The sequence below is a fragment of the Argiope bruennichi genome, chromosome 11 (assembly GCF_947563725.1).
Source record: "Argiope bruennichi chromosome 11, qqArgBrue1.1, whole genome shotgun sequence".
NCBI lineage: Eukaryota > Metazoa > Arthropoda > Arachnida > Araneae > Araneidae > Argiope > Argiope bruennichi.
In genome coordinates this window covers 39,372,054-39,384,060 of record NC_079161.1, presented here as the reverse complement: position 1 = coordinate 39,384,060, position 12,007 = coordinate 39,372,054, and the positions used below count along the sequence as shown (strand labels likewise).

Genomic DNA, 12,007 nt, shown 5'->3' with positions numbered 1-12,007 from the left:
GGAATTTAAAATTATTATAATCAGGTATTGTCAGCCATTTTATGATTAAATCCAGTCGCCAATTTGTGGCTCCTGAGCCGATAAAGGTTGAAAGATTAGATTCTATGGTTGCCTTGGAAGGCTTTCTATCGGAAATGAGGAATATGGTTCTTATGGATCACACCGCAAAAAATATTGAAAGACGTTTCAAAAATGATAAAAAATTTTTAAATTTTATTTAAAATCTTTAAGATTTTATTTTATATATCAAAATTCGTTTCTTATCACAATATATATATATTTTTTTAACAGAGCTAGTATTGTTTTTTGAGAATTTTCCCAGAGAATAACATTAATTTAATATTTTAAAATAATTTCGGATATCTGGCAACAGTTGTGCAAACAAACAAAAACACAGTTCAAAAAGAAAAGCATCATGGCTGTGGAGAGTAGTGAAGATATTTTTAATAAATGGTTAACCAAAAAGCTTGAAACTTTTGAAATTGAAGATGAAGTAATGTCTTCCTACATCAGCAGCATTATTACAACTGACGATGTCGATACTGACAAAACAGATAATCTGAAAGATATATTGCAGGGCTTGGTGGTGAGCATTAATACTATTTCTTGAAATTTTTTTCTGCCAAAAAATATGCTTAGAATCATGATTAATAATTAGCAGTTTATCTTAATTTAACAAACTTATAAATTATTTAATATAATGCTGGTTTTTTTTTAAATATTTTTTCTAATGGAATAGTCAAGATATTATTAACATCTTTTTCCTGATCAGATTTTTTATTAAAAATTTTTGTACATATAAAAATAAGGATTAAAATTTTCGTTATAAAAGTATTAATTAAATATGATAAATGATTTCATATATTTATTTAATAAATTTATTTGAATTACTGGAAATAAAAATATCTTATTTTTTAATTGCTAATATTGGAGTATTTGAGTGAAGCAAAAGTTAATTGCCATGAATTTTTCTAAATAACATGTTAATTATTGTGCTTCTTAAGAATATTTTATATCAAATTAATTGCTCTTAAATTTATAAGATGAAATCATAACACAACATATCAATGATAATGATAACAAATCTAAAGAGCATGGTACAGATTTTTTCATCAATTCTTGCTAAATCAGGCAAAACATTAATTAAAAATTACAATGGATTTACTAGATTTGGCAGTTTATTGCTTTTACAAAGACATTCTACCCTTTTTGATTGGTTATTATCATACCATATTCATTAGGTTAGTTGCAATAAATATATTATTTTGAAGTAATGTTTTGATTAAATACTGTTGTTCTAAACATTATAAACATATTAATATTTTGTAATCTTTACATAAAAATCATAATTTACATGTTTATGCCATATAAGTTGGATTTGAAAATTCTGTACCGTTTTATTGCCACTTTAGCAATTCATTTATCAACCATTATATAGCATTCTAAACTATCTTAATTCTAATATCAAATCCAGGGAGTTCTCATTTGAAAAAGAACGAATCTATAATTATCATTTAGGAATAATATTGTGCTAATGAGTCTGGCCGCAGTTTTTTCTATATTTTATAGATGAGCACAGGCTTTATGGTTATGTAATAATAATTTATTTCTTATTGCCTAGCAAGGTATAGATATTGATGCCCTGTGCAAAGAAATTTTGGATGAATGGTCTGCATGCAATGGACAAAAATCAAATGCACCAGAAAATGAACGTAAGCATTTTTCTTAATTTATATACACATTCCAATTCTGTTGGAATTGTTTTGCAATCTTTTATTTGCAAAATATTTTTTTTTTTTTTTTTTTTGCGCATTTCAGTAATATTAGTAAGAATTTGAACATGTGCTTTTTCATTATTTCAGCAGAAGAAAAATATAGATTCTAGATGTAGCAAATACAGAAACTCTAAAAATGCAACAAGCAAATTTGTATTAATTTTCTAGCATAATATTACTATATTTGGTATTTGTATACACAGACAATTGCTTAGCCAATAACAGCAATGAAAATTTTATTTCTTGCGAATATTATGCTTCAAAGAAAATGGAAATATGTAAAAACACTGATTTTAAGATATCTGTTTAATTAAAAGTACTTGACTGTACATAAAATATTATAACTTATATAAAACCTTTTTGTGAATACTTTTTATGTTCTTGAATTAAATCATACGATTACTAAAATCAGAAGTTAATACATTTATGCATGGCTGAACACAATTTTAATCATCACACAAAGGGTTTAATACTTTAAATCAATTGATTGAAATGGAAAATTCTAATTTGATTTGGGTATGCAGTTAGTTTATTAACTTTTTATGGTATAGATTTGTAAATAATTTCTTGCATCTTGCAGAGAAGTTTGATCTCAGTCACAAAGTATCCTTGATTATGGAAAAAAGTGTGCAGCCTGTTTTAAAGCCAGCTAACCGCTCTGTGGAGGAAGAAAAATTAAGAGAAGCTATCTTGTCTCGATGCACATATGTCTCTTCTGAAGACGAGTAAGCTTTTTTGTCTTATTTATATTCAATGTTGAAATCTCATGAAAATTTGCATGAATTATTTAATTATGGAACAAATTTAGACTATTTAATATTAATAAGTAAAAACTAGTGTGAAATATATTTTCATTTATAAATTCCACATTTGATTTTGCTCTAGAGATTGCCCTCAGACATATGCAGAGTCAAAATTTATCAAACAAACTTTAAGCATGTATAGAACACATTGTGATGAATATTTTTTGTTTGTTTGTAATATGTTAGTGATGGGTTGAGCCACAACACAAACCATGTAAATAAAAGGTCTTTCTTATTCAACATCATTTGTACATACTTCCTTAAAATATTTTTAATAATTTTCCAAGATTATGTTCATCATCAGTAATATTTACTTGACAACACCATTCAAGTGATTAGCTTACAGTTACATAGGTACTTGATATTTCCTGCATATTTGCAACCACAATATATATTCAAATTACTTAACATTTATCGGGCTACTGAATTCTCATAAACAAAGGCTATTGGAGTGGGTATTTACTAATAATTCAATTCACAATAAAAATGATTCTGGTGTATATGTTGAAAATGAATGGTTTCTTGTGTTTGTGCCTTTTAGCCCTTATAATTTTACTGTTATAAATATTTCTAGTATTTTATTAACCTTAAAATGTTTGCTGTGATATACTTTAACATCTCTTTAGATTTGTACCTTGAATTCTAAGTAACCCAAGTTTCAAAAGTTATAAGTGTGAAGGGCTGGAAATTTTCAGTCATGACTTTCCAAATGTAGGATTATGAATTATAGATTAATTATTCTTAAAGTGGTTATAGAATGAATGTCTCCATATTTTCAAAATTTATTTTGATAGGAATTCTCACTGTATATGAGATTACAAGGCAATAATTTAAGCTCTAAATTATTAAAATAATGTATTTTAATAAGGATTGTTGAAGTGCAGTATGTAGCAGTTTGTCTTTAGTTAATGATACTGAAATAAAATCTGTTAATTCATTTAAATCGGCTCTTTTTTTTTTTTTTTTTCCAAAAGAAAACTTTTTTGACAAAATACTAGAAATACTTCAGCTTTAGATAATGAGATGACAAGGGAAATAGTTGAATTGTTATTACTAATTGTAAACTTTTAGTAGATACTGAGTTTTGATAAATTTTGCTTTCCAAGCAAAATTTGCTGGCTATTTATTTTTTTTACAAAGCATGAAGTTTACTAAAAGAAAGTATTGTAACTGCTAAAAAACTTCTTTTTCTTGTGAAATCTTTTTTTAGATATTTGTGAGTCTGAAAATGAGATTTTTACAAATCATATCTGCATGTAAACTAATTATAAAAATAAGTATTGTTATTAATTTTTAATTCATGAATTACGTTTCACTTATTTAAGCATTAAAAAGACCGAATCATAATAAATTTTATTTGATTATGAAATAGACTGAATTCAGTTTGTTATAATATACATTATCAAGTATATATATGTTTGTTGTAATTCTAATTAGTAATTAATTGTCCATTTTTGATGTAATATTGCTGGTGTTTCAAAATTTTATTGTTTTTTAAATATGCAGTTGTCATAGAGTTCTAATTGCCATGAAATATTTGCTACTAGAATTCTGAGAAAGACCAAATATACATCAATATAAAATCTTGTAAATAGATGCTATTTGAATCAGAATGGCAGTTATTTAGAAGCAAGTGAGAAATATGTAAAATAAATACTATTAGATTTTACATTAATGTATGGAAAGATGTAAAGTTTTTTACTCTTTTTCTCTTCTTCCCCCTTCCTCCTTCTTCATAAAAGACTATCAACTTCTTAAGACAGTTGATAGAATGCTTGAATGATATTTTAAAATATCTAGAAAAATACAGGTGCATTGATAAGCTTGTCAGACAGGTGGTAACCATTTGCTGTGATAACAAAGCAAAGTAAGGAAAGATGCATGTTCATCAATGACATTTAGACGAAGTTTAAATAAATATTTCAAGGCTTACAAATCACTTGCCATTTTGAATTTGTGTATTAGAGGATTTCCCTGCCCCCCTCACTATACTTTTGTGGAATGCTTTACAAACTTCGTATTATATACCATCTTTCAAATTCAAAATGCTTTTACTTTATAATCTGCAAAATATTGTGATTTTTTTTTTTATTATTTCTACTTACATTATAAAAATGCATGATTGAAATGAGGATTGTCATTTAAAGTTCTTTTAGTATTCAGTTGTCTAGATCAAATTTAACAGTACACATTTTTTATGCATTATTTCAGATATTATTAAGAAGTTAAAATAATATTAAACTCTATTGCTAATTTCTTTTTAGACATATTCAATAAGTTATGTTGAAATCAAATTTAAAATAAATTGATTAAATACAAAATTTAATTTAAATACTCTCTGAATTCACTTTCTGTTTTTAAAAAAATTATCAGGCTGAAGAAAAAAATACACATTTTATCTTATGTTGATTTCTAATGGTACAAAACATTGTTACTGTAATTTGATTTCTATGTTTTTGTTTGCTTATAATTAAAAAAAAAAAACCTGCAATTCAATACAAGGATTTCTACAAGTCATGATCAGGATAAATTTTGTTAAATTAACTGTTAAAATCCAATTTAATGTAAAGCATAATTTTTTTCAATATTTTTTTAAGGATGCTTAAAATATTCCTAAGATAAATGTGGGGTTAAATTAATTTTAGTTTTTTTTCTTCTTTTCTTTAAAAAATTATTGAAAATGCAATTATTTTAAAAATATAGTATGATATATAAAGGAAAAAAATTCTTTTTATTTCTATATATTTTGTTGAAAATAAAGAAGCATTGATGTCACTTTGAAAATGGATGGTATAAACCAGTTGAAAATTACTTAACAACTTATGAATCCATAACAAATGTCTCTTAATTTGAAATAGCGTACAAGTTATCAAGCAGCAAAAAATTTTAAATAACTTCTTTGATCTTATATTGGATTTTGCATTACTATCTTTTACAAGAAAAATGAACAGAAGCGATGTAAATGAACTTTTCTGTTTATGTGGATATAGTTTAAACTCATTGATTACTGTCTTTCACATATTTACACTGTTACATTCCTACAGAGAAATGTTTTTTATTTGTTTTACTCTCATTTAAATATATATACTTTCAATATTTATGTTTTGTGTCTTTGAAGTTAATGTTATTAGTATTCTTGTAACATATTACTAAAAATTTGCCCTTAAAGAGATTTTTTTTATATAATATATATAAATCTGTTATATAAATCAGGCTAAATTCACTGTATTTGAAAACTTGTTACAGAATGACATTTCCGCAGATTCATGGATTAGAGCATTTTAAGAATTGAATTTTATTATTCTTGAGATTGATTAATTATCTTTTATGTAACAATTTACAAAGTTTCTAATATCTCAATATTTACATTTTATATCTTTGAAATGAAGTTAATTTTATTAGTATTCTTGTGACATATTACTAAACATTTGCCCTTAAAGAGATTTTTTTTATATAATATATATAAATCTGTTATATAAATCAGGCTACATACACTGTATTTGAAAACTTGTTACAGAATGACATTTCCGCAGATTCATGGATTAGAGCATTTTAAGAATTGAATTTTATTATTCTTGAGATTGATTAATTATCTTTTATGTAACAATTTACAAAGTTTCTAATATCTCAATATTTACATTTTATATCTTTGAAATGAAGTTAATTTTATTAGTATTCTTGTGACATATTACTAAACATTTGCCCTTAAAGAGATTTTTTTTATATAATATATATAAATCTGTTATATAAATCAGGCTACATACACTGTATTTGAAAACTTGTTACAGAATGACATTTCCGCAGATTCATGGATTAGAGCATTTTAAGAATTGAATTTTATTATTCTTGAGATTGATTAATTATCTTTTATGTAACAATTTACAAAGTTTCTAATATCTCAATATTTACATTTTATATCTTTGAAATGAAGTTAATTTTATTAGTATTCTTGTGACATATTACTAAACATTTGCCCTTAAAGAGATTTTTTTTTATATAATATATATAAATCTGTTATATAAATCAGGCTACATACACTGTATTTGAAAACTTGTTACAGAATGACATTTCCGCAGATTCATGGATTAGAGCATTTTAAGAATTGAATTTTATTATTCTTGAGATTGATTAATTTTCTTTTATGTAACAATTTACAAAAATTTTAATATCTCTAGGATTTTGTATAAATTTATTTGTTTTATTGTAATTCACATTTTTTTTTTATTTATATTCGGAAAATTCATTATTTTGTAAAATTCAGCTTATTGTTCCAAGTCTGTTATTAAGCATTTATCCTTATTTCTTGCTTTATTGTGCTGTGAATGTTTGATCTCTGTGCTAATTTATGTCATCATTATTAATTCATCATTTTTTTTTTTTTAGAGATTATGATTCTGATGAGGGAGGAGCAGCAGCATCTGGAACTTCTGCCCGTATCCTTTTTTCTTTTTAAAAAATTTCTCATAATTAATTTAAGTGATGGTATTGCTCTATGTTAGAGCTTTTTAGAATTTTTCTTCTGCATTTAAAAAGCGATGATATTTTAATATTGGCAGAGATTAGAAAATGGGGTTCCAATGATTTTGTATAGTATTTTCCATGAAACTGAAAAAACCCTTTTTAGAATTATGACTGTGAATACAAAAATTCAAAAGTGGTAAGATCTAGAATGATGAAATTTGGTATGTAACCTTTATTGTGAATTAACAATTCTCAAATTTTTAATGGAATCCATCTGTGTAAAGCTTGTCCATCTATATGCGTGAAACATTATTCAAAAGCTATTAAGCTAGAAAAATGAAACTTAGCTATTTTTGCTTCTAAGCTTGTACAAGTGTGCAAATTTGGGAGTAAATCCATCAAAGGTTTTTTTAATTTAACCAGTTGACTGTTTTGAACTCTTTGGGAAATATGTATCTAAATTGTAATATATATATATAAGTTTAAATCATTTTATAATTTTAATAATTAAACATTTTTTATATAAATGTAATAATTGTCATTGAATAAACTTGTCATAATGCAAAGTGATGTACTTTTAACATAAATGAGTATACTCATCAAAAACAGTTAACTGGTTAAGAATTTGATTTGAAAGTAATTATAAAGTACTTTAATATAATTCTTTACTGCTTTTGCTATAATAAGATTAACCTTTAATATTGTGAAATGTATGAATGCAATTGTCAATATAAGCATCAAACACTTAATGTATTTGCTATAAAAATAATTCACCTGTTTATTGGCTATGATTGTAAAAAATTTATTATCAAAATTGATATTAGTTAACATTAAAATTTTAAATTATATTATTGGTATATTTTTTATATAATAATTTTAATTTGTTTCCCTGTAGACAAAACTAATTGATTATTTGGTTAAATGCATCCTAATTCCAGCTGTTTAGCAGTTTTTGCCATTCCATTTAATTTTATGAACAGCCACACCTCAGCAATAACAATGAACATATTGACTTCTTTCAGTAATTGATAAAATTCTTGATTTTTTTTATAAAAAAGATAATTATTATACATTCTTGATTGTATTAAAAGTAAGTTGAATTATGAAACTTAAATCAGCTTTTTTAAATAATTAAGAAATCTGATTTGGCCAAGGTTCTATAAATGTCCATTTGTTGCTATTCCATTCCTTTGTTTTATCAAAAAAAGTATTTTTAAATGATTGTCATATATTTTATATTCAGAATGAACGTTTAAGTAGATGAAAATTGTGCACATTTTAGGATAAATTTTACAATTTAATTACTGTGCTTTTCCAAAATTGTAAAGCACATTAAGAATACACAGAATTTTGAAATGAACAAAGCATTAATGTAAAATATAAAGTTTATTTATTTATTACAAATGCCCAGAAGATTGACTATGATGCCATTAGATTTCTAGCTTTCCAATATGTCCGATACACAAGGAAGGAGGCAAAGCTGTAGCAGATTCAGTATTAATCAGGGTGCACCACATGGAGGCCTGCTACATTACACCCCCCAAATATTATGTTAATTCTTTAAAAAATTATTTGTACTTTTTTAACAATTCGCTGATTAAGGACTGCATTAATATATAAAAGTAATTTTAACACAAATACCTTCAAAAGATCTATTGGCAATCAATGTTCCAACAGCATTCTGTTGGGAATTAAATTTGAATCCTAATGAGCATTATCAACTGACAGTATAGACTCAGATAGGATATATATCCCATCATTTAAATGGCTGTTGCAAGTTGCCCAACATTATTTTGTCCACAAGGGAAACTAGGATCCACCAACAGATTGAAAGTTTCTCTTCCTTTTTTTTGGGGGGGGGGGGTTGGATTTTAGGTCCAAATATAGATAAGAAATTAATGTTGTTGGAGAGGTAGGTTTAAAATAAAGGATTTTAAGTTTACAATGTGAAATTTATTTTTTGTGAAAAACCAATGCCCTGGTATAAGTCCATTCCTAATTTTAATTTGAAGAATTACATTGGAACCTTATTTAGCAAGCATGATGTGCTTCTGAATCTTACTTGTACTGCAAAACACTCATGAAGTGAAGCAGTTTTTTCCATGAGAATTCCTGTGAAACAGGACAATTTTTTCCACTAAGAAAAAAAAATGCTCTTGTAAATTGATATTAATATATTATTTATATTGTATGTTTTTTATTCACAAAAAAATTGTCTAAAGTCATTTGTCTTTGGCTAAATTTGAAAATATAGCAAAAATAAGACACAGCATTATTTTTAAATGAATTTGTAGTGCACATGGCTATTGCCTTATCAGTGTGATACTTCTCAATGTATGATGCAATAATTTCCAATGCTTTCAGCTTCTCCCTTACTTCATTTGAAAGTTGCTGTTCTGTTGCATTTTATTTCTGACCACAGCTTTTTTTGCTGTGACACAGAATCCAGCTCTGTAAGCTCTTCAATAGCTTTAGTTAGGTTCTTCCAACAGCTTATCGATGTTGTTGCTGTTCAGCTTTAGACCATAATTTTGGTCCGAGACAAAATCTCTGTGATTAAGGTTCCACGGGCACTTATTCAAAACTTTTGAAGACACATTCGAGAATGTTATCCGACTACAAATTTTTCCATGTAGATAAAAGGGCTCTTTTCAAACAAATGCCCAACATAGACTGATATAGGCTAATACGTAATGTGATGTCCAGTTACTTCCTCTTCGCTCATTCTACAAAGTATCAGTTTTACATTATGCAAATCATTTGTTATGAGAGGTGCTCGTTAAACAATGTTTGACTGTATTTTTGAAGATATTGAATAGCTGAGAATGTACTATTTTTCCTTTTATTTATTTATTTCTTTTTTTTAAGAATTCTGTAATTTTTCTGTTATGCTATTTCCTAATAATATATTTAAAAAAATATATTTTGATATTAAAAAACAAAATTAAAAGATTTATTTTTAGACATATTAGCTATATTTTGCTGAAAATGTTTAAAAAAAATGTTCACTTTTATTCTTCAATCAGTAAACTCAATTTAATCTAAAAATGTTACAAATAAAAAGAAAAGAGATAATAAAACAAGTTAAAAGTAACATTTGACCCACCTGCAAATGTTTATTTCTTTGAAAATAAATTTATAAATGTATAATTTCTGATCATCTATGAATTTCTACAGAAATGAAGATTTCTTGATTGTATTTATAGTATTATACATTATACCATAGTTTATTCATAAAATTCAATATATAAATGATTCCTGATCTATGCATTAAATCAATGAAATAATCCCGCTTTATTTCATTTATATTCGTTCTTGTGAACAAAATCCAGGGGTACCTTTGACTGTAATAGATATATGTAGATTTACTGCATAAAGATGAAGATGTTTAAATGAATCATTTTACAAAAAGTCAATTTAAAAAAAAAAAATATTTGTTCTTAACAATCTTATCCTAGCTCCTTCTCAGAACCAAAATGTTGAGGCTGTTGCTCAAGCTGAGCGTGAAAGACGAATGAAAATGAAATCAGAAGCAGAGCAAAAGAAGGTGCAGGACAAAGTCAATCGGGAGAAGCAGAAACAGAAGCAGGATGAACGCAGGGAGAAGGAACGTAAACGAACTCAGAAGCAGGAACGTAGGCGGTGACTGACCACTGGCTACAGAATATTGATCTTGTTATATTCAGCTGCATTTATGTTGAACATTCTGAGTGAAAAATTATTCAAAATTAATTTCAAATTAATATTTATTGGAAACAGCTGAAATTTGATTTTTCTGTCATAGTTATTAATTTATTATACTGTTTAAATCAGTCATTTAAGGGTTGTCATAAATTTTGGCCAAATGTAGATATTGTATAAAAGTTGTATTTTAACTAGATAAAATAACCTCGGAGTAAACAGAAATTGACAGATTTTATCAGAGATTTCAATTTCTGACTGTTTTGGTTATCTGACTGTGAAAAGGAACAAAATCTTTTAAAACTTATATTGTTAATAAATATAATAATATGTTACATTGTAAAATGGCATTGGATATTTATTTTAAAAAATTTTTTAGTTAAAAGTATAATTTAAGAACATTTTAGCTGATAGAGTTTCCATTCTTCATATTGTATTTTAGAATTCAATAAAATATTTATTTCAAAAGGTTATAATTTTCCTTAATAATACATATTTTTTTTAAAGAAAATCTTCTTTGTAGCAGAATTGGAACATTGTAAAGTTCTTTTTCTGCTGCTTAAAATGCTTACAGTGCATTGTGCTTGGATATTGTGGACAATTTATTCAAATGTTATGTTTGATATTCGATCTAGTTTTATTTTCTAATTATTATTCTTGTCATTTTTACTGTGGCATGCCAGTGATTTCAAAACTATGAGCTGATTTGTTTTGCTTGCCTTAAAGCTTTATATTTTTTGGTTATCTGAAATTTGAAATGAGTAGAAATAAAGTATTATAATATTTATTTCAAAATGATCAATTCTGTCTTCTTTTTTTTTTACCGTAAATTTTAATTTGGATGAAACAATCGACTTTTACTTGGAGCAAAAATCTTAATTTGAATGTTTCTACAGTCTACAGAACAAATGACTAGTAAAATATGAATTATGTTTTATTTTTGAAAAAAAAAATCTCAAATTTAATTTATATAAGTTCAAATAAGTAGATAATTTTTATAAATTTCTTATATTTAGATGTACAAAATTAATAAATTCTAGATATTTTTCATATATTCTTCTAATAAATTACTCTGAAAACTGACAAATAATAATTTTTATGAAATCTTAGAGTATATACTTAGAATTGAATTTTGAATTTTCATTATATTAGAAAATTAATAAAAGTATACATATATACTAGATGTTTGTTTTTATCGAAGTTAGTGCTAATTTTTAAATTCTTAGAGATAGACATACAGGTCTGATTGGGAAAAAAAAATTACTTTAAATGTTGGAAATAATTATA

The 12,007-nt window shown here is 25.6% G+C and overlaps 1 protein-coding gene across 1 annotated transcript; it reads left to right on the top strand.

Moving 5' to 3' along the window:
* Positions 1 to 373: 373 nt before the first annotated feature.
* On the top strand, positions 374 to 11,484 carry LOC129957574 (coiled-coil domain-containing protein 43-like). The gene is made up of 5 exons (XM_056069938.1): positions 374 to 586; positions 1,622 to 1,712; positions 2,356 to 2,500; positions 6,962 to 7,011; positions 10,498 to 11,484. Exons 1-5 carry the CDS (start codon positions 416 to 418, stop codon positions 10,683 to 10,685), a joined length of 645 nt encoding a protein of 214 aa, XP_055925913.1. The 5' UTR covers positions 374 to 415; the 3' UTR covers positions 10,686 to 11,484.
* Positions 11,485 to 12,007: the final 523 nt, after the last annotated feature.